This window comes from Rhea americana, unplaced genomic scaffold (genome assembly GCF_003343005.1).
Source record: "Rhea americana isolate MKP2758 unplaced genomic scaffold, rheAme1 scaffold_205, whole genome shotgun sequence".
Taxonomy (NCBI): domain Eukaryota; kingdom Metazoa; phylum Chordata; class Aves; order Rheiformes; family Rheidae; genus Rhea; species Rhea americana.
Window position 1 is genome coordinate 987,650 of NW_028186206.1, and position 22,101 is coordinate 1,009,750.

At 36.8% G+C, this 22,101-nt stretch overlaps 2 protein-coding genes across 7 annotated transcripts in view; one reads left to right on the forward strand and one right to left on the reverse strand.

Moving 5' to 3' along the window:
• Nucleotides 1-7,645, forward strand: part of CC2D2A (coiled-coil and C2 domain containing 2A) — a 66,651-nt gene extending 59,006 nt beyond the window's left edge. For 4 of the 5 annotated variants that reach the window (XM_085304263.1, XM_085304262.1, XM_085304264.1 and 1 more), the window contains 5 exons: nt 860-994; nt 3,255-3,377; nt 3,966-4,024; nt 4,526-4,703; nt 5,736-7,645. In XM_085304263.1, the coding sequence (XP_085160389.1) occupies nt 860-994; nt 3,255-3,377; nt 3,966-4,024; nt 4,526-4,703; nt 5,736-5,924 (684 nt within the window). In that variant the 3' untranslated portion in view covers nt 5,925-7,645. Of the gene's footprint in view, nt 1-859; nt 995-1,565; nt 1,852-3,254; nt 3,378-3,965; nt 4,025-4,525; nt 4,704-5,735 lie in introns of those variants that run through there. The other variant, XM_085304266.1, reaches the window with a different exon arrangement.
• Nucleotides 7,646-8,095: 450 nt separating this feature from the next.
• Nucleotides 8,096-22,101, reverse strand: part of FBXL5 (F-box and leucine rich repeat protein 5) — a 35,582-nt gene continuing 21,576 nt past the window's right edge. For both annotated transcript variants that reach the window (XM_085304269.1, XM_085304268.1), the window contains exons 6-11: nt 21,314-21,439; nt 20,207-20,355; nt 19,927-20,009; nt 17,505-18,224; nt 15,471-15,619; nt 8,096-8,754 (exon numbers count right to left, since the gene is read on the reverse strand). In XM_085304269.1, coding sequence (XP_085160395.1) covers nt 8,678-8,754; nt 15,471-15,619; nt 17,505-18,224; nt 19,927-20,009; nt 20,207-20,355; nt 21,314-21,439 — 1,304 coding nt within the window. In that variant the 3' untranslated portion in view covers nt 8,096-8,677. The remainder of the gene's footprint in view (nt 8,755-15,470; nt 15,620-17,504; nt 18,225-19,926; nt 20,010-20,206; nt 20,356-21,313; nt 21,440-22,101) is intronic.

Below are 22,101 nucleotides of genomic sequence, written 5' to 3' on the forward strand. Positions count from 1 at the left end.
TCAAGGTGAGGAAGAGCCAAAAAGCCATGCTGAGACTTGCAGACCAATCCCTCAAGCCTACTATGGGATGTACCAAATTCCAGGAGGGTAGGAGAGGGGAAGGACAGATAACATGCATGTATGACATGCAGCTTGCCAGAGAGTTATCTTACTAATTGGGTAGGTACTGAGCAATTCTTACATGTAGACAAAAGTTTTTAATCTTTCATATTTTTGTACAGAGATGAGACATACCTAAATTTACCTTTACAAAAGAAATGAACAACATGATCTATTTTAATAAAAGTGTTGTGTTTAATTGTATTTTCATAACATAGAACTACTTTCTCTGCTAAAGGAATGAAGGAGTCTCCTGAAAAGAGTGATTATTTATTATATAATACCGTGTGTGTGCGCGTATATATATGTATATATACATATATATACGCGCACACACACATATATATATATATAAGCAAGCTTAGTTTGACTCAAATTAGCACTTGTATAGTGACTGCTGACAAAAAATATTATCCTCTGCTCTGTTTTCACATACATTTTGAGCATTTGTATATATGGAATTTCACATCAATTCTTAGCTGAACTTGTAACTTTAACTTGTAAACTTTATTTTTTAAGAATGGCTTGGGGCTCTGTACTTAAAGCATTTCTCTGTCACATAGAGGAGACAGAGCACTTAATATTCTGTGAGCGTTAGTCAAGTTGGTTGAAATGTAGTAATCTGTAAATTCCTCCAACCAGTTTGCAAAGGAAATACACTGTTAAACTCAATAGTAGAAATTGAATATTCAAAACAGTACAAAGCATACTATCTTAGGAGCCAGTTTTAAAACATCTTTCTCTTACTTTTTCTTCCTAGGGAGCAACTGCATATGTATTAACTTTGGAGCAAAATCAATACGTAATTTGGAATCCCAGTACTGGATGTTTTTATGGGCAGTTTGATACTTTCTGCCCTTTACAAAATGTGTACTGCCTGATCAGCTGTGATAACGTAAGAGCTTCTAGTCTTTTCATGTTTCTATACACACAAGAGTTGAAACTGTTTTTCTTAATCTCCTGTGTGCATTAATGTAACTACATCTGTGTCAAGTCATGACATTAGTGATTTTATCTGATTTTTAACTAGGTTTTTCAGCCACCCGAAGTTAGATAAGTAGTTAAGATATGAAAGGCAGGTCATAACACTTTTACATAATTTTATTGAACTTATGAATAAACTTCATAAGTTTATTGAAGTAGCATGTTTTTACTTCGCAGCTTGTATGGCCAGGAGTATGTTCAGTTTACCACTTCCTGTCAGTAACTCAGCCAAACTAATATTTTGCATACGAAATGTACCTGAAGAAAGTGAAGCATGTTGGAAAGGTCACTTGAATGGTATACGTAATGGTGGGCACAGTCTTGAATGGCCCAGTATGCAAATGCAGGCAAAACACTTATCTGGCACTACCAAGATGGAACAATTGCATTGATTTTCTGTCTGGCATCAAGTTCTCCTGTTTATTTGCTATAAACAAAACAAGTAATATTAATGCATATTCACAGTATATTAATATTTCTAGTGTGGCTGGCTCAAGTAAGAACCCTCTGAAAGAAGGCTGTGGGGGAGAGGGGAGAGAAGTATGAACTGCTGAGCTTGGGGCAGGATGTGATCCAAAGGATCACTACAAGATTGCTACAGGAATGAGGCAGAGCTGAACTTGTTTTTTGAGGCACTTGGACAGTTTGGTGCCAGTACAATTCCCTGCACTGGCTGGAAGTGAAGACTCACAGCTTCCAAAGACACAAGTGAGGATACAGTAGCCAGGAAGAGAGATGTGAAAGTCTGAAATTGGGGAAACAAAATGTAAGTTAAAAAACAAAATGAAGTTTTATTTGGGGGGGGGGAAGAGGAAGAAGAATTAAATACTGACTTTAACAGCCTGCCAGTCAATTTTTGGGGAGACCACTATAAGGAGACAATAGGGATGATACAGGGATCCATCTCACACATAGTATACATTTGTTTTTATATACAGTATTGAAAGCATACCAGGAGAAGGTCTTTGAAGTGCTGTGCATTACAAATATGTGTTGTTTTTATCTCCTCTGTTTTTATTCTAAACAAAAAATGATGACTTTAGAGGATAATTTAATATGCTAAAGCGTATTTATTTAAAAAGTGTCAGTTATCCTTCAGTGAAAGTGTTCTGGGGACTGGTTGAGTTCTTTGTTTAAAGTGGTACTAAACCTGTACTGTTAAGAAAAATCTAAGTTAATTATAACTGTTGGAAGAAACAACTAAAGCCTTTAACACACTGAAGTCGTAATCATCTAGTCTGGAACTATAGAGCTTTACAAAAATTTTCAAGGTAAGCAACTCCAATCTACAAGCGACCACAATGAGGCATGCAGTCAGCAGAGAAATACAAGTTTGTATTCAACAGGGAAAAAACACTTACGCTATACTGTGCCATATCCAGAACCAGCATTTACAAAAGATTATGTGTGAATTGTCCATATATTTTGATTCCGTAGTAGGAGTTATTTAAAGGCTGTTTTGAACAAGAAGTCAACAGTGTGTGCTTAATTTAGACTTGGATCAAACACAGACCACAAAGAAGTAGAGTGCAAGGCATGAGTTCTCCTTGATAATAAAATATTAATAAGAGGTGTATATGTTTGCACTGTGTGCATTTTGCATCATAAATTTGTAATAGCAGTATTGCAGCATGCAGCAGTCTGCCAGGAGTCACATCACAGTTGCACTGGGCTGAGCTGTGGCAAGAATTTCATCAGAATTCAGAAAAGACTGTTGTGTAGTAATCCAAAGGAGCGAAAATATGGCTCAGGACAGCAGAAGTAACTCCACAGGAATATACAGTAACCTCATGTCATGCAAAAGTGATGGTAAAGRCAAAAGTTGCTGAGAGAAGAAAAACTGGTGGCGCACTGTAGATCAAGTGTTGAAAAAGCAGCACTGAGGAAAACAGGTATTCAGCAGAAAAGAGACACCAACTGCACAAAGCAGTTCCTGCTCAAACAGTCCTCTCTCTGGATCCATGCTCAGGTGCACAGGGCCAGATAGACCAGCACTGTCCTCTTTGTGCGGGTGCCAAAGTTGCCTGTCTGCTGTGACTATGCATAGTTGTCTTGTTTCATATGAACTCATACTAGTGATTGGAACAGCAAATCAAGACTATACAGTGTTTTATTTCTGTGTATGTAGAATGTGTTCCATAGTTGTGATTATTTGCTATACTTTCTTTTAGATCTGGTTTAATATTCAAGAGCATGATTCCCCAGTAAGGATAAATTTTGACATCAGCAAACCAAAGCTATGGAAGTCTTTCTTTTCAAGAAGCTTACCATACCCTGGCCTCTGCAGTGTTCAGGTATTAATGTATCTATTACCAACTTAATTTGAGGGGAATGGAAGATCACAGACTTGATATAGAGAAAAGAGACTAAGTTCTTTGGATCTCTGTGATTAATACATAGTAAAATACACTTAATATATGAAGTAAATACACTTAATATATGAAGTATATTTTACAAAATGTTTTACAAAAAATTGCCAGGCACTTGTTAAAGAATGAAAGCAGAAATACTGTGAAGTATTTACACGAAATGAATGTGCATCTGTTGTCCTCAAAATGTTCGTATAAGATCTGAGGACAGCAGTATACTGAGACAAATCTTTAACAGAACTATACTGTAGCCTTTGTCAGTTGTGAAAGCATCGTTTCAATTCGTACACCTCCCATTAATCAAATTATAAAAAAAGCTATTGAGCTTACTGCAAAAAAAGTTATGTACATTAGCTCCTAATGTTTTTAGTTTGGTTCATTTACTAATAGGTTGTTTTGGTATAATTGTGAACTCATTTATGTACTGTGAAGGCAATAACTCCTGAAGTTATATTGTTGTACAACTAGAAGAGATTGTACTTGTTAATATTTAAATGTCTTATATATTACTAGCCTGAAGAATTAATTTATCACCCTTCAGACAAGGCAGCTGTGGTGGAACTACAGGGCAGGTAATTCTACCTCTAAATCAAATACTGTCAAAATTAACAAGTTTGATCACTAAAAGTGGAGTACCTTGTTATATTCCTCAAGCATACTCACACCAAGGTCCTAAGAATCTGCTTTGAGTGCTAGGAACTAACAGTGGCCTAAATCAGAAACTCTAGTTTGCAGGGTCTTTTTTCATGTTCTTTAATGCAGGTTGCCAGAAGGAAAAGAACAAGGCTTGTAGAATTTCCTAATAAGCCAAGGTGCATTAGGGGCAGAAAGGAAAGAGGGAATAGACTAAAAATTGGTGTAAACCCCTGAAGTCCCCTGCTTGTGCTAAACATGTGGACACAGCTTATTATACAGCTACGCTGGCATTGCTTTTCTGCATATTTATGCATTGGTTAGTTTAACTGAGGTCATTTGTATTTCCCATAATCTGTAGTAAGTAAGTGGGTCAACAGAGATCATTTCACCAGACTAGTAAATACTAGTATTGTAATAATAGGTGCATTTTATTGCAGAATTGAAAAAATATTGAAAGAAAAGATTATGGAATGGAGACCAAGGCATCTAACTCGTTGGAACAGATACTGTACCTCTACCCTACGTCACTTTCTGCCTCTGCTGGAACAGAACCAAGGCAAAGATGTAGAAGATGACCATCAGGCAGAATTGCAAAAACAGCTAGGAGATTACAGGGTACAGTTGTGAAACTATACGTGACCTGTGCTGTGAAACTAGTACATGAAAATAGCAGACCCAAGGGGCCTAAATCACTAATACTTGCTTTTAATATCATTACACCATGGTATAGAACCATGTTATAGGCAGTTCATTCCTCTACTACCAGAAGTCTTGAGTGCCCATATACTAAACATCAATCAGTATTAGRATCAGAAGGTGAAGCAGTGATGCTCCATTCTATTTTGTTCGAAAATGTTGGAGAGAAACTTTCTGCTGAATGTAAGGATGATACAAGTACAGTTTTCTAACACAGGAAGCTTATTGATGCATTTTGCATATTGATGCATTGATTGATGCATTTCCTCTCAAGCCCAGTCAGTCCTCAGCACGTTGCACTGGTGCTGAGCAGTGCGGCACACAGGTGCACTACTCCAGGTGCATAAGCCAACATAGCAATGCACTTAGCTTCACCCCACAGTTGAACAGCTTCCCCCCCCCCCCCCGTTTAAATTAGTGGGAAGAAGTATTCACTAGAGCTATGACTATACCATGTGTTCTTCCTCTGGGCTGTTCTAAAGGTTAAGTACATCTGCTCTGTAAAATTCAAGTGGTGACAATACTGTACACTACTATAGTAATTTTGAAAACAAGTTCAGGTTTCAGTTCCTGCTGGACCCACAACRTATTATAGGCAAATGCCTGCCACCTCAGACAGTGCAGATAGGTATAGGAACACAATAAACTGCAACCAGTTAAGGGGCAGAAAAGAAGCAAAGCTATGCTGTGTGTGTTCAGTAATACAGCTTTATTCTAGTGGAATCGTCTTCCCTTTGAAATTTACCCATACTGAAGAATAAAAATGGCAGAGTATCTAAAGGGGTATTTAAATAGGGACTCTTTTTTTCCTGCATCTCCACAGAGCAGCAATAGGAAAGAAACTTAGATGACAGTGAAACAGAATTTAAAATGATTTATTTGTTCAGGTGACTTTACCTTTTATTATTGCTTCATGTGTTTTTTGTTTTTTTTTTTTTTTTTTTGTCCTAGGTCTCTGGATTTCCTATTCATATGCCATTCTCTGAAGTTGGGCCTTTAGTAGAAGCCGTGCACAGCACTGGAGTTCATACTATTGATGTTTCAAATGTTGAATTTGCTCTAGCTGTGTATGTTCATGCTTATCCCCAAAATGTTCTCTCTGTCTGGATTTACGTTGCTTCACTTGTACGAAATCGGTAGTATAGACTAGTCAGAGTACCTCTCAGGAAACTGGCGTGTGTAGGGGTAAATACAACAAGTTTCTCACACTACTGATTTGAGTTACACCCTATACTTCAAAATCTAGTGAGAATCTGACTTTCAGAACCTGCATAAACATTAGCTTTATTGCCCCTGCAGCTGCTGAAGATAGCACTACTTATTACAGCTAAGAGAGAGACTGGCAGCTTAAAATTCCAGTCCTAGTAGCTGAGTTTATACACTATTATTTCCAGTGCTCCCAGTGCAAGTGGGGCATCACATTCTAAAAAGCATTACATGCTCACATATAGTAACACATAGTGTCAGTTGTTAGAGTAACATTGCAGAGCAAGGTGGTAGAAATTGGCTGCCTCATTTTTCAGGTGAAACTTTATTCCTGAAATAATGCCTTGAAGATTGAATTTTTTTTAGCTATTCCATGTAGGTGACTCTATCTACAGACCTTCTTCTCTTTAAAAGACACTATCATTCAGCTATAATACAGATAATTACTGAATGCTTAAGTAAAGGCCAGGACTATTTACTCATGACTATGCTTCATGCACCAAAGAGCCATCTGTAAGATCAGACTTCCATTTTTTTAAGGAAGGTTTGTCTTCTGCTGTTTTGTACTCAGTGGCTGTGTAATAGCAGCACCATATAGAGGTAGTAAGATGACATTTTCTGAAGTTTATAATAAAATACTTCTATTAAAATCTAAGTGAAAACACTCTCATTTGTTTAATGTGGAATGTGAAATCTTTAGGCGCAAATTACCATAAGGGATTATCATAAAGTGGTTTACTTAAAAAAAAAAAAAAATAGTGGTGGTGGTGGTGGTAACTTACTTAATAATGTATACATACATACTTTCTGCTTTCAGTTGCTTTGCTATTTAAACTAAACAGTGATGGTGAGCTGAACTTGGGGAAGATGATACATTCTGATGAGTACCAAGCATTGAGAAATTTAGGGCAGGGTGGATGGAAACTGTCTGCCTTCTGCAAAGGCTGMCAGTTCTCTCTCTCTGCCTGGGAGAAAACCAGCCTACAACCATGCACGTAAATAAGGGGCCATTACAGTTTCCAGCATAACATGGGTTACTGTCTCACCTCCTCTTGCAACAGGCTCCTCCCCATACCACCCACCTGCTATCACTCATCTCTCTTCCTAGCACAGGTTTCATTCAACTCCACTGTTCAAAGAAGGGGTCCATTTAAATCAGTGATGGGGAAAATGTATAGTTGTCATTTCTGTGAATTAACCATTCCCCAAAAAATAAAAAGATACATCACTTGGAATCTGGAAATTCATCGTAACATGGAACATGCATCAAGTTGGACAAGGACATCCTAAAACAAATTACTCTGTCCATTACACAGAGTAAGTAAGTCCACTGAGTCATACCCTGTACTATGTAATTACAGTGGTGGCAAAGAACAGCTTTTCATTGAAAGCAKCTGAAGTACATTTAAGGAAAGGTAAGGTTTTCCTCCTCTAATGTTTACTCTGAATACAAAGGAAAATTCAAAGAAGGGACAGGAAGTGAATTACTCAACCAATGCAAAAAGTCAGCAGCACAGAAGTGGACAGCACACACCCAGGCAGCAGGAGCAGGTTGCAGCGATACCTTTAGAATTTTACCTGACATTTGCATCTCCCTGTCTCTCCAAGCCCATATTTAAAATGTGACGTAAATAAAGGAAAGCAACTTWAATTCATTTTGCCTGGATTGATGCATTATTTAAATACCATATTTTGAGTAAGTATGTARAAAGAGAATATGGATGGATGAATACAGAGGATGTACTTCTCTGCAACCATTCATAGTTGTAGGGAGGATCAAGAAGCTCATGAAATACACTTTTTATAGCTAACTGAAGACTAGTTTTAAACTTTTATTCCAATTTAAGTTTGTCAGCAGTGTGACTCTATACATTAAAACCAAGTTGGTTAATCAGCAATAAGTACGTCCTCAACTTTTGTTTTATACATTTATTCCTATGATTGAAAACTGACTTCTTTGGAATGTTTCCAAACATACCTCAAGAGTCACGGAAAGAACTAGTGCAAGGCTTGTGGCTCTGCAGTCGCCATGCACAGCCCCCACAATGATCTCTAGAGCCTACTGGCATTATAGACCTGGCTATTACACCTTAAAAGCATATATATTCAACTACATAAAACTTTTTTTTATTGATGGGAATGTTTTATTTGAGTATGTTTTCCAAGCCCAAATACAAAACCAAATGCAAAAGGAAAGTAGGAGTTTCCCTAATTTTGCAGTATAAAGAAGAACTTCAAGATTAGAGGAAAGGGGGAGAAACAAGGCTTCTGAAGATGTGTAATTGTTACCCAAATGCAAACAATACATTTTGAATTATCTGCAGAGCTCTATATTGTGGATTAAAAAAAAATCCCATTCACTTAACACAAAATCATCCAGTAAAGTAGATTTAAGTGCCAAACTTGGAGAAAAGTGGCATTAAAAAAAAATCTGAATGTTTTCCTGTCTTCCCCAAATTAAGTAAAATAAAACCCAACACCCTTCAAATCAAATGAGATTTTGCGAGATTGTTACAACACTGTACAGTACACTCATAATTAAGATTTTAATGTTGTGGGGATGGCCAGGCTAGTATAACAAATCTCACTCCAAGGATTGTTAACACAAGATGCAAACTGTAAGTAAAGTGCATGAAAGGAAGCCTGCTCAGCTAAATGAAGTAGACTGAAAGATCAGAAGTCAGCGGTCATTCGCCAGAGCGGCAGCAGGCCCGAAAACCACACTGCAAATTCTGGCATCCACTGGCGGTTTCAGCATGAGGACCTGCACAAAAACAGAAGAAATGTGAAAAGAAGAAAATAGGCCATTTGTTTAGATTCAGAATTCCCATAACCTGGTTATTCATAATCTTCTAAAAAAGAAAAAAATCTTCATTCAGTACTGTGCAAATCTGAAACACTGACAAGACCATTACAGTAGAAAAGCTTCACGTTTTTCAAAGGTTTTCCAATCCAATGCTTTAGTTTCATGACAATAATGTATTCAAAATAAAACAGATGTATGACGATAAGAAACACTAAATCCGTAAGTGTAAAAAAGTAGCTCAAAGCTGTATCTTTCAAAATTGAGGTAAATTTTCACTGCATACTTAACTTTCATTTTTCAAATTCAGATTATGACTTTATGGCATTACCAAAACAATCAATCAATCTCTGAAACTATTTCTGTTAATGTGGAGACAGTTTTTAGTCTGGAAAAAGCTTTCTCTGTGAAATACTTCCTTGTTGGCTAGACTTCATGTATTCTCACTAGAAATTCAAAGACTGTAAAGAAAAACAGCTTTATCATCACTGCAATTATCAAAACCCCTAAACATAAAAATTAGTCATTCAAAAAAGAGTTGTGAGCATAGACAGAATAAACCAATATTGTAATTCTACCCACCTCCACTTACCTTTGCTTACAGTTATCCCTTTAATTTGAAAAATCAAAGTGATMATGAGATAGGAACTCAAATTTATTAGTACAGGCTTTTATTTCCTGCAGCCTTATGTCTGATTTGGAGACACAGACATTTCAATTMAAGTTGACTTAATTCTGTCACTCAAACTAATTCAACATCACACTCCCAATTTAACTAAAGCAAGGTGGTAAAGGACTAACCAAGACATCCCATCTTTTCCCCTTAAATACCCCAAGATACAAAAATAAAGAATATTTGTGAAGTTTTTAATATACTTAGAAAGGACTAGCAATGTAGTGAACCTGGGCAGCACGATTTCCAAGCAGGACAGCTTATTTTTCCCCTCAAACTTTAAGTCATAATGCAATTAATTCCCAAGAGCCTGGTATCTGGAAATCAGCTTTTTGCTTCATACCATACATTAATGGAGCAATATTCTACAAGATAATTAAGTTAACCATTTTTTTGATGTATGAGACAGAATAAGCAAACCTGAAGCTAAAATGCAGGACAGTATGCAAAATATACTAAAACTTTCATTTGTCAATAWACTCAGGTTTCCTTTTCAAACTGCTGTAGTGAGCTGAATTAAATTTTGACTCTCCAAGTCACTTACAAGCTAGAGTTTGAAAGTTTCTTCAAAAATCCTCTAAAATGGAGACTTAGTAATTCTGAATAGGTGGTTTAGCAGACCATGTTCTGTGCAGCAGTATTTTCCATAGTCATAGCTGACTTTCCTCATCCTTGCAACAGTTGAGCAGCACATCAGTAATTTTTAAGCGACTGTTACACTTCCAGTAATAATGCTTGTTGACAAAACGTGCAGAACCACAACAACCCAAGGGGGGGGGGGTATCTGGTATACTTAATAATCCTTTCTTGCACGGCTTAAGACTGTTTTTCCTCATGAAGGTAACAGAAACATAAGAACTGCCCTACTAGGTGCAACTGATGGGCCAGCTAACCCAGTACCGTATCTTCTATGCTGGCGGTGGAAAATGCTGTCTGGGGAGAGTGCATAAGCCTGTCAGCCTCTTACATTCCCCACCCCCTACCAGCATCCTTAGTTGTTGTAGCAGGGATGTTAAAGGATACACCAATTCCCCTTCAGTAYTTTTTATGGCTCTGTTGTGCATGAATTTGTTTAATCCCTTTTAAACTTGCTGATACTAACTGCTTCCACAGGTTCTCAGGGAACAAGTTCCAGAAGTTCACTACGTTGTGTATCTGCTTTAAACCAATCTCCTACTAGTTTCAGCAACTGTCTTCTAGTTCCACCGCTGTAGGGTTTGGTGAATTACTGACATGTGTTCACCTATCTGCTGTCCTCACAGCTTTGTTAGCATTAGTCATTTCCCTTTCAGCCTTCTTGTTCTCAGATTGCACGTTTGAAGGCCTCCTTGCAGGATGGCCAGCTATGCCATTCCTAACTCATTTTGGTAGACATCTTCCACAGCTTCTGTAACTCCGTTATATATACTCCTCCTTAAGTTAAGGAGACCAAAACCACATGCAGCACTCCAAATATAAGTGTGTCAAGCTTTTTAAGTAACAACCCAGGAACCCTTGCTATTGTTTTCCCAGCACCCTGATGATGTATAACATTTTTCTGGYTTATCTGGCTGCCGCTGCACCAGAAAAGATCTCAGAATTATCACTGACAACTCTCCAAAGTCACTGTTTCCAAGCTGCAACTGTCAGCTTTTAATTTGGTTTCACACAATCATACTTCGATTATTTTTTTTTCCCCTAGACAAATAACCATACCGGTACCTATACTGAAGCTCATGAAAAGCCTTTGGCTCCAGTATCATTACTGGAAGTAGCTTAGTACCGTCCAAAGACCTGGAAGTTTCTCTGTACATTTCTTACTCCAAGTCATCAATGAAAACACTGAATAAAACTGGTCCCAGCAGAGAACTCCAGGGATACCCTCTCAGATTTCTGCCCATCCAGAAAAATGATCATTAGGCCCTACCCTTTCCTCCTATCCTTCAGTTAGCTGTCAGTTTTTAAACTTAATCCAGTCCTATAGCAACTCAGGATCTTTGATAGCCCTCTGTGAGGTACCCTGTAAAAGGCTTTCTGAAAACCCAAATTTATTGTGTCTAGAAGATCTCCTTTCCGCCCAGTGCTTACCGACATCCTTACAGAACTCCAGCAGGTTAAGCAAGGCAGTACGCCCTCTTACAGAAGCCTCTTTCCCAACACATCATGTTTATTCATATGCTTAGTGACCTTATTCTTTGATACAAACTGTCAAATATTACCAGGGATGGACATTAGACCTACAGGTCTGTAGCCCCCAAGATCCCCAGACTCCACTGTACACTCTTCTTTGTATCTGGAAGCTACGCTGGCAGTCTGCCAGTCCTCTGGCACTGTGTCATTTGTAATGACAGGTTGCACACCTTGGCCAACAGTTCTGCAATTCCACATCCAAGTTCCTGCAGAACCCTCAGATGATTGCATCTGGGTCAGGTAAGTCAGATGATAACRTGTCACCTACTAGTCCATCAGTCCATCTAGTCCATCAGGTTTGGAGAGTTACCTCAAGTTTACTATTACCAGTAATTTAAAATACAGAGTGTAGGTCTGAGTATTTCAAGTTGTTTCTTATAAAATACCCTTTTAGCAAAAAATAACAGCACAGTCATTGACATTTTAACATGTCAATGCATCTTCTCCACTGTAGTTTCTGAAGAAGGTCATTTATCTCCTCTGTATTATTCTAGCCCTTCTACAGCTTTTCATTTTATGTTTGATATACACAGCAGAATTCGATTGCTTTTCATTCTGGAAACTAATTAAGACTGGCTTTGTTTCTACAGCTTTAATAGATGTAGCTTTGCTACACCTCTTCGGCTTCCTAATTCCTAYTTTCACAGACACATACCCTCGTTGCTACTGACTTCATTTGGACTGGCCATTGTTTTCAAACTATCTCTGTTTAAGCTCAAATAGTCTCTTTAATCCTGCCAAAAATACTCTCTTCTGATTCTTCTGACTCTATATACATGGGCTAATATCCATAGGATAGTGTGGATCTTACAATGGAGCTGAATCACTTCTACAGGGGTTCTTCTCTTTCTACTGACTCTGTGATGATCCTGCTGCTGGCACCAATACATCGATTAAGTGTCTAAACTAAAAAACAGTGAGTTCTTCATTGGTTTACCTAGAGAATCAATGTTAACCTCTATTTTATATTTTAAGATTCTTATTTAACCTGCCATAGTCAAGATTTATTACTGGTTACTTCCAAACTAGATTACTGTAATGCTCTTTATAATGATATACATCTGATTACTCAGATGCCTCATGACCCAAAGATGACAGGTCTACTTATTCATTTGATGACTTCATTTTTTTTTTACATGTACTAGCCAAACAAAATTTCGTCAAAATTTTCTAGAAAGAGGTTAAGCATTTCACCAAGAAAACACAACCATTCACACCAAGAGCATTGAGAAAAGCATGGTGAAAAAGTCAYTGTGCCAGGCAAAACTGGTTGCTGCTACCCTTGGCCACTAGTTTCAGTTGCTTCAGCTCTTGGGTTGGCCTACCAAGCAGCAACAAAAACACTAACACTGGTGTCAGGAAAGCAGTGCAAACGAGTGGTGAAGAGCACTGCAACACTGAACATGCCTACCAAGCAAGTCCAGCAAGCCCTCCATAAAGAGCATCCAACAGACTTGTGAGCAGGGGCCCCCTGCATCAGACTCAATATTTATGGATAAGATCTGAAAATAGGCTGCAGGTGAAAGTAAAGCCCTTATGTGTCAGACGACAAAGTTGTATCTTAACCATTCAAGGATGGCTAAATTCCATGCTGCTGGTTCCAATTTTTTGTTCTGCAAGACTGACGTTTTTTCCAGCATGATCCCAGAACATATCTCCTTCCCCGCAAACAATCCCTGATAAGCTRGTAGGCAAAGAAAATCATGAAATTATTCTCTACATGCTTATAGATCAGTAATCTTTGAACAGCACTTAATGCAATCTATATACATTTAAAGAAATGTAAACTGCTTCAGAAATGGAATGATTTTAATGAAACAGCCATTACTCTCCCTAAAGTTACTTTAGAAATATTAAGGGATATAGAAATAGTAAACTGTCGTAGAAATCCTGCGGCCCTTAGGGTGGAATAAGGCATTAGTTTAACACTGTAATGCTATCACAATGAAGTCTGAGTGAAAAAATGAAAATAATATTCAGATAAAACTGCAGAGGATTCAATTTAAAAAAGTAGTATCCCATTTCAGAATTTTGCTAAGATGTCTTTTTGAAGATGTCCATCTTCAAAACAAAAAACAAAAAAAAGGGAGAGATGCTACYGTCTCTCACATCAGTGACAAACCAGACTATTACATTTTCTCTTGCTCATTTATCAGCAGAAACTAGTCATCCAAAGGCATCCAGGATGCTTTATAGAACAGTCTTAAAGCTTACAGTAGATAATCAATGGAAAGAAAAAAACAGGAAGAGAATCAGAACAACTTTACAGAATTATTCAAAAAAAGAACACTGTTTAAATACAAACAACAGTAACTTCTTGAGAATATTATGAAACAACAAGTCTTAAAGTGGTGCGAAACTCCAACAAGTTATACTACCTTTGTAAACTAATACTAAGATCTATTACAATTTAGTGACAAGAATAAGGGAGAAATACAGAAACAGCCAAAGATAAACCAGATCACCAAGACTGGTATTACTGACAGAAGTGAAAACAGAGGAGAAATAGCAAGGAACCACATGTAAAAGGAAAATGTTTTTAACTTGTCTTTGAAGACTTCTTTAAATTCAACATAATGCAGAAAGGAGAGACAACAAAAGATTTTAAAAGGAACCTTAAAATTGAAATGCAAGGACATTTTCAGTAGCTGCAGTCTGGATAGAACAGAAGGAATTAACAAAAAATGGAAAATGCCTCAGATTAAAAAAAAAGACAGCAGTATCAAAAATGTGCAAAAAGATATGCAAAAAATATGGAAAAATACAATTTAATGTTTTCACTTCTAAGGTCAGGATGCAATCCAAAGAGTATCACCTTTTATCTATTTCAATAGATTTAATAACCAGATATAAGTACAGCCTTACTTGTAGTACTAAAGCTCTGCGTTCCTACACCTTGAAGTGGTTGCATCTCAATATAGATGCAAATTATTGAGCTAAACATCATGAACTAATGGAAAACATGATTTTAAGTTTAATTCAGAACCACGAACAATTAGCTTGTATAACCCTGTGAACTCACTGTCCTCCTTTTCCCCTCAGTCTGCTGCACTTACCTGTTTCCAATCCATACATGGAATACAAGTTAGAGCATCGTTCACATCTGTAATCCTACAAATTCTTACAGTCTGGCATAATAGACCTAACTCCAGTGTTGTAAATTCCACAAGACTTCCACTGTAAGTGTATTTTATGTATTTATCTATTTATGTTACTCCTTCTCCAACTTAGACCCATCCCTAAGTTAGTGAGTCAAGCAACAACAAAAGAAAATAAATGTTACAAATGGACACATGATAGGAACAAAATTATCCTACAATATGATTGATGTCATCTTATCCTTGCCAAAGCTACAACATGAGCTTTGTGCATGGCAAAAAAAAAAAAAAAAAAAAAAAAAANTTTTTTTTTTTTTTCCCCCCAAGTATCATCACTTTGGTACCAATGTAATGAAGTCTCTTTGCTTGAAGTTATCACCATAAAGCAAAACATACAACTATATGATTTACAGGGAAGAGATGGAAAGCATGCATCAATGACATGGAAATTATTTTTTAGCCCATATTACTTATACTGAACTAAATAATAGATATGTGGATGAAAAATACTTCTGTAGATAACACTCATCTGTCCACAGAATTGTACTGAAGATTTAATTAAGTACAGAAGACTAAGAAAAAGTGAGAAAATTTTTACCGTTGTCATTTCGTAATTAGGCCATGGAACTCAGTGCTACATGATCAAGAAAAAGGATTGCTGTGCTTTGTTTTTTAAAATGCTCTTAAATTAAACATAAATCCCCCAAAAGCCTCAGATCTTTACAAAAAGACATTACCGTTAATGTTGTCACAGTAGTAAAAGTGTTCGTCGTTTAGAGAAGGGCATGCAGAAACTAAATCCTGCAGGCCTGCACCGGTTACAGTGAGACAACCCGAGAGGTTAAGGTGTTCCAAATGTGGCAGTCCTCCTCCCAGAGTCAGTACCCTGTTAACAGATATGGGAAAGGGGTTAAGAGCCTGCACAGCTCTAGACTGACAAATGTTCCAGTATGCCACCAAATCCACTGGCTTACTAACATCTTTTAACAAAACCACACATATCTAACAAAGTATTTAGCTTTAAATCTGGCAGTTTTGTACCTCATGAGGTAAGCCACTCTGAAGTGCATGACAMATCTGACTAAAATTGGTTTCTGTTGAAACTACCAATTCCCTCTGACACAGAGTGACTTAAACAGTAAATCACCTTGCTTATGAATGACTCCAAAGACCACCAAACATTTCAAAGAACTAGCATAACACTGTCCCCCAAAATACCAGTCATTTTTGGTGAATTCTCCAAGGTGAGGAACATTGTTCAATCCATCCTGAGAACAAAACTAAAGTCCAGATGACCTTCCCAAAGTCTGGTGCATTGCACTTAAAAGTTTGTGTGCCTTGTACTTCTTYGGTTCAACCTCTTTGGAATTCAAATCTATATTTTCCTAGGTTTGACAAATCTCTACCAGTGGTGCCCTTCTTGGCCAAAACACCACCATATCATTCAAATGGAACTCCTTTCTTTTTCCTCCAAATGTAAGACACTTCAGCTGCCAATGAAAAAACCTCATGAATACATTAAATCTGATCAGTCACTCCAAGTTAGACTGCATGATCAGTCAGCAGATGGAAGTAGAGTTGTTAACCACAAAGCCAGCTATCAGTTAGCAGTTTAAATGAAATGAACTGGCAAATGTTTCCATAAGGAGGTTTCACTCTTCTTCCTTAGGGACACACACTACTCAGATAAGTGCAAGAAAACGCAAGCATACCTCCTTCGCTGCAGCACACACTCTCAACACACTCAAACTTGCACCACTACCAAACCTTTCCAAAAAAAAAAAAAAAAAAAAAAAAAGGCAGGGCCAACCCTGAACAGCATCAAGCTCAAATATAAACAACAGCATCTGAAGCTTAACTCCAAGCAATGGTAGTGAGCAAAAGAAAGAAAAAGGTGTCAGACAAACTGCTAAAAGAGGCATTCAAACAACTATTATTTCTAAATTCTTTGCTAAATGAGGGTAAAAATCTTTGAAGAGCAGAAAAAGTAGAACCAGTCCCTCATGCTCTCAGTTGAATACAACATACAATGTAAGTAGGCACAAGGTCTTCAAATTTCAAGAAACTATAGTTTGTACTAAATGCTCACATCTCAGCAGGTGACTGCAAGTATTTCAGTTTTGTCTTGTTTTCATTATGGAACACTAACTATACTTTTCCAGCACAATATAAAATACCAATGGTAAACATTATCACAGATAGAAACTTTATACAACTCTCTGAAGCTCACTCTCATTGCTCATTCCAGCTTCAAGTATCTTTTCCTCCTTGTACATTATATAAACTCACATTCAATGTATTTTTTACATGCATATATAATTATCTGGACAAGTTAAATCAGATGTTATTCCAGTTTTTTAAAGTTTCAAGAGAATTCATAAGTTTGGCAGGCATAGCGAAAAGTCAGTGAACCARCACTGAGTAACCTGCTAACACAAAATCACTAAAGATCAAATCCAAAAGAACAAATGTTGCCTAGAATAATAAATCCACAAAAACATTTGATTTCAGAGGATGCTTCTAATAGGATTTTTTTAAAAAAAAAAAAAAACCTCTCATTCAAAGGAAAAGCTGGAGAAAAATTTCAAGTCTGGTACTACAAATATTTTAAGACACCAAGATCACTTAAAACTTACCAGATTTTCTCAGTAAGAATGAATTTCCTTTTCCAAAGGAAATTAGGTAGATTCACCCAGGATGAGTCAATTGTAACAAATACAATTAGAAAAGACTATACTGCAGCAAAATAGTTCAAAAAACCGTCTTCTCACCTGAGAGCACGATCTGTGACCTGGTAACATCCAGACAGACTGAGAAACTGAAGAACTCGTGCAGTCTCTTCACCCGATTTTTCACTCCCAGAGTATGCCAAGTCTTTTTTCTCTGACTGTTTAGTCCTTGTTTTTTTACACAGTGCAGAGGACTCAGGAAGTGCTCGAATAGTTCTTAGTGCTGTCCCAGCACAACAAAACGAGTGACCGCAGTAAATCAAGTCAGTAGAAGCACAGTGCTGCTGCCACCCTCTAGTCCTTAATCCATAAATATCCCTGCTGTAGCAAGACGCAGAACAACTAAAATTGGCTGTTGGTTCCACAAGACAAAATCCTTCCACATTTCTGTGTCTCCACTCTGCAGCATCTTCAATGTCAGCTAAGTCATCTACATCTAGCATCCATACGTAAGCAGAGTTGAAACCGTCTGAGCCATCAGGTTTAGTCCAATGATGCTCACTACCTCCTCCCTCAATGAGATTCTCATTGTTGATCTCATGCAAACAATTATACTTCTTGTTGGACTGAAGAGTAACATCTTTATTTTTCCATAAAGTCTTGGCATTCCTGTTTCTGCAGCTTTTCAGAATGCCTTTGTTATGGTGCGTTGATATGATACCCAAAGCTCTGGAAATCCTCTCTATTGCCACATCTGTGATTTTTTCACAGCCAGACAGATCAAGGTGGCGAAGATTTTGACAACAACCAACCGAAGACCAACTGAAATCAAGGAGAAAAGTGGCTTTTTACATTTTTGCTCAAAAATAGATGGTAAGGCTAAATATACAGAAGAACACTTCATAAGGAAAACATATACTTACATTAATTCACAGAACATTTAAAGAAAAGATCCCTGGGCTTACAAGTGAGATTTGATACCGCAAAGTGCTGTATATAAGCCTAGAGAAACYGTCTACAGAAGTGTGATGTGAACCACAAATCAGTAACATCCTGCATTTTTTTTTTAATCTACACTGAGACTTGAAAGTCCAAATTTACCACCTACTGAATATTTTTTAAAAATCAGACTGCAAGCGCTAAATACACTTGAGACAATAGTTCAAAAACCAATTCCTGCTGTATATACCATGGTTACAAAAATCCTAAATTACTAGAAATCATACTATTAATCTGAAAAAGGCTGAAAAAAAGGAACTTATCAAGCTAGCAAATTTCACAAAAAGAAGCATTAAAGATTTAATACCCGAACCATTTTAAGTTATAATGCCAACTATTCGAATTTCTCAAGCTTCACTGTTTATACATATTGAAATATTAGTGTACTTAAGTAATACATCCTGCTCCCACTTCCCATTTCTTTCAGAGAGAATAGCTGGATTCCTGAAACACATTCTGTGTATAGTATTAATTATTCTATAAAAGTGATTAGGATTACAGATTGCTATGAAAGTAAGTTTTCTTTTCCAAACTAACAAAAACTCAACTCTTTCAGCTTTAACTTTCCTAGATTAAACAGAAACTTGATTTACARTAGGTGTTACATTATTAGCTATAAAAAAATACATATAGCTGATTTAAGTGACCTTTGCTTATCCATAATTAACATTCATATTTTCCATAAATGATTACTTCTAGTTACAACAGATCAAAATCATTGTCTGAAAAATGAATCAGGGTGTCGGAAAAACATATATACGAGGAGAGGGAAGGAATGTAACGTTCATTATAAACTGCCAAGGTCTCACGCAGCCCAAGTGCTGAACCTCAAAAATTCCCCAAGGCCTTTACTTCAACTAAAGCTTCTTGTCTGACCAAGTTGAAAAATGCTGTTACAAGTTTAACACAAAAAACTTAGGAGTATTAGACTAATGAAAACGATGTACACTGGAATGGCCACTAAAGTTCCAATATCACATAAAGACATGTCAGTACAGGCTCTGTGTCCAGTCACCATCTCACTAATATCAATGAAATTTCTGCAGACTTCTGTAAAACTCAGAAATCCACAGTAATACACCTTAGCTTTGGAGCTTTCCCTGCCATTAGGCTGCAATGTCTTAAATAGCAGTATTCAAAGTACTATCAGCTATATCAGGTCAAAAGCTATTGTGATACCTCTGAACAACTCCCAAAAATTTATAGGCAATTCCAAGGTTTTAAAATCACACACAACGAAATACAATTATTATTATTATGGATAGTTGTATGCTGAAAGATGACATGTACGCAGTAGTGAAAACAGGGCATTTTAAATGATCAAAGTTAAGATGCTTCACTTGCTTTTTTTTTTTTTTTTTTTTTTTTTTTTTTTTTTTTTAGATTTGCTTCTGTTTAGCTGTTGGTTATGTGTAAATCCTAGTCCATCCTGGGATAAAAGACCGGGTTGTAGGAAGTTTTAATGTTTTCCCACTCAAAAAGCTGCAAGTTTTATGTTTTTTTTTTTTAATAACAATTAGCTAACCTTTCAAATGCAGAGTCTGAAATATCAGTTTGAGTGAGATCCAAATATTCCAAGTTGGGACAAAGCTCCAAGATCTGTCTAACCTAGAAAAGGAAGAATAAATAGTAAATAGTGAAGACAAACCAAGAAAGCTGCAGACAGTGTCAGAKACAAGATACACATTCATGTTCAGTTGCAACTCATTTTCTCTAACAATAGAGAGTTTCAAATTCAGGAATATCAACTACTAATTACAGACTGCATAGACACAATTACTAGACACTAGTTTCAAATTACATACCATTTTGCTAGACACTGCAGAACTGTAGGCCAGTACTAACGTCTTCACTGAAGAGCCGACATGTGGGAGGACATTATGAATTAAGCCATGAAGTAAATGTTTTTCCATTTGTGCTATATTAATGGCAAGTGAATCTTCAGCTGCTTCTTCTGCAAAATAACCCAAAGAAGAAGACTTAAAACATGCTTTGAATCATTTGGAATTCATCTCATCAGCTTGCATCAAACAAGTTATCCAGAAACTCATAAAAGCTTAACAAGGCCTAAGTTCCATAACATACCTCAAACTTCTGCTGAATTCTAGATCAAGAAGTTACTACAGCCTCACCTTTGAGCCCAGGAAGATGATCTCTGATATCAACAGTTTAATTCCAAGAGCAAATAAAAGTCTTAAAAGAAAATTACCATAAAGTGACTGGGAGAAATACTTACTTCAGATTATGTACTGCTCAGAGCAAGTTTGGGTCAGTTATTTCCACTGATTTGCTTTGAACAGAAACTGGAGTAACTAACTGAAAATACTATCTCACAGGGCATTTTATAGCCTGTGATATAACAAGTACCAATTGACAGTTTAAGACAAATTTTACATTAAGTCTACACTGCATTATAGTGAATTTTCACAAAATGACTCCTCCAAACTTCCTGATCTTCTGAAAGGTGGAGTCTACCTTTTACCTCCTTCCTAATTCCAAACACATTCTCATAACTCTTCCTTTCTCTGCTTTTGTGTCTGCTTTTTCATGTGCTAATTTAACTCATAGGAAACCAACAGTAGGGGGGACTGGCTTTTTCATCCAGCTGGGAGTTGGGATGAGAGGAGATGAAGATAGGGGGAAAAAGGCACCCTTTTTAGAAACACCAAGTAGTTGCTTTATAAAACTTCTCAAGTTACTTTTACTGTATGAGTATTTGGTTTAGGAAGCATTTCATCTAAAGAGAACACAAGCATTGTTGCATTATATATTGTTTAAATGTACCAGAATCAATTATGAAAACTGGTATTTTAAATTGATTTTAAATAAAATACTATATTTTATGCCACAAATCAAGCTATATCATCTTCAGAAAAAAATAAAACTTTTCACTGAAATCAGAGTTTACCTACCAGATTCATCTATATCAGCATCTTCATCCCATTCCTGGAAAGCACGACTTTCATCTTTTCTATTTTTCACCCATTCCTCATCAGGTTCTGTCTCAAGATCTGCTGCAGGACCGCTATACCAATCACCTACTCACAGAAGGAAAAAAAAAAAAAAAAAAAAAGATTACAAACTTCCCTTACCATACAGAAAACTGCAGTGATTATTAGTATATTGTGACCTGATCTAGTGATATGACTTAGTCACCTCAAAAAAGGTCAAAATGAAACCTGATAAAATTCCTGCTTGATCAATTTACTTACAATTTGAGGATATTATACTGCTGGGCTAGCTAGTGAGTAGTGCCTCACTACTACTATAGTAGTGAGGCAAACACATGTACTGCCTCACTTTATATGGACACAGCTGGACAGAAAGATCTTATCATATTATTTCACTAGTGTGGACCTCACTACCCCTAGGTAGGAGCTACCCATGATGATTACTCTCTACAGGAACAAGGTCTATTATCTTAGTAAACAAATAGTGACAATGAAATCCTAATTCTTTAATTGGCAACAAACTCTGAAAGAGAAGGTCTTGGTGATGCTGCTTGTATTCTCTATCCCATATTTACAGTACATAAAAAGCATCAAAAGCCCTGTCTGTACTAGAAAACTTAAAAATTGAACCAAGCCTACAATTTTATGTAGTAAATTCTGGTAGTAAATTCTATTTGAGAAGCTTTTACCCAGTTTTGAGCGCTTCTTCACAAACAATCACATTAGTAGAGACAGTATGTCATAGGAAT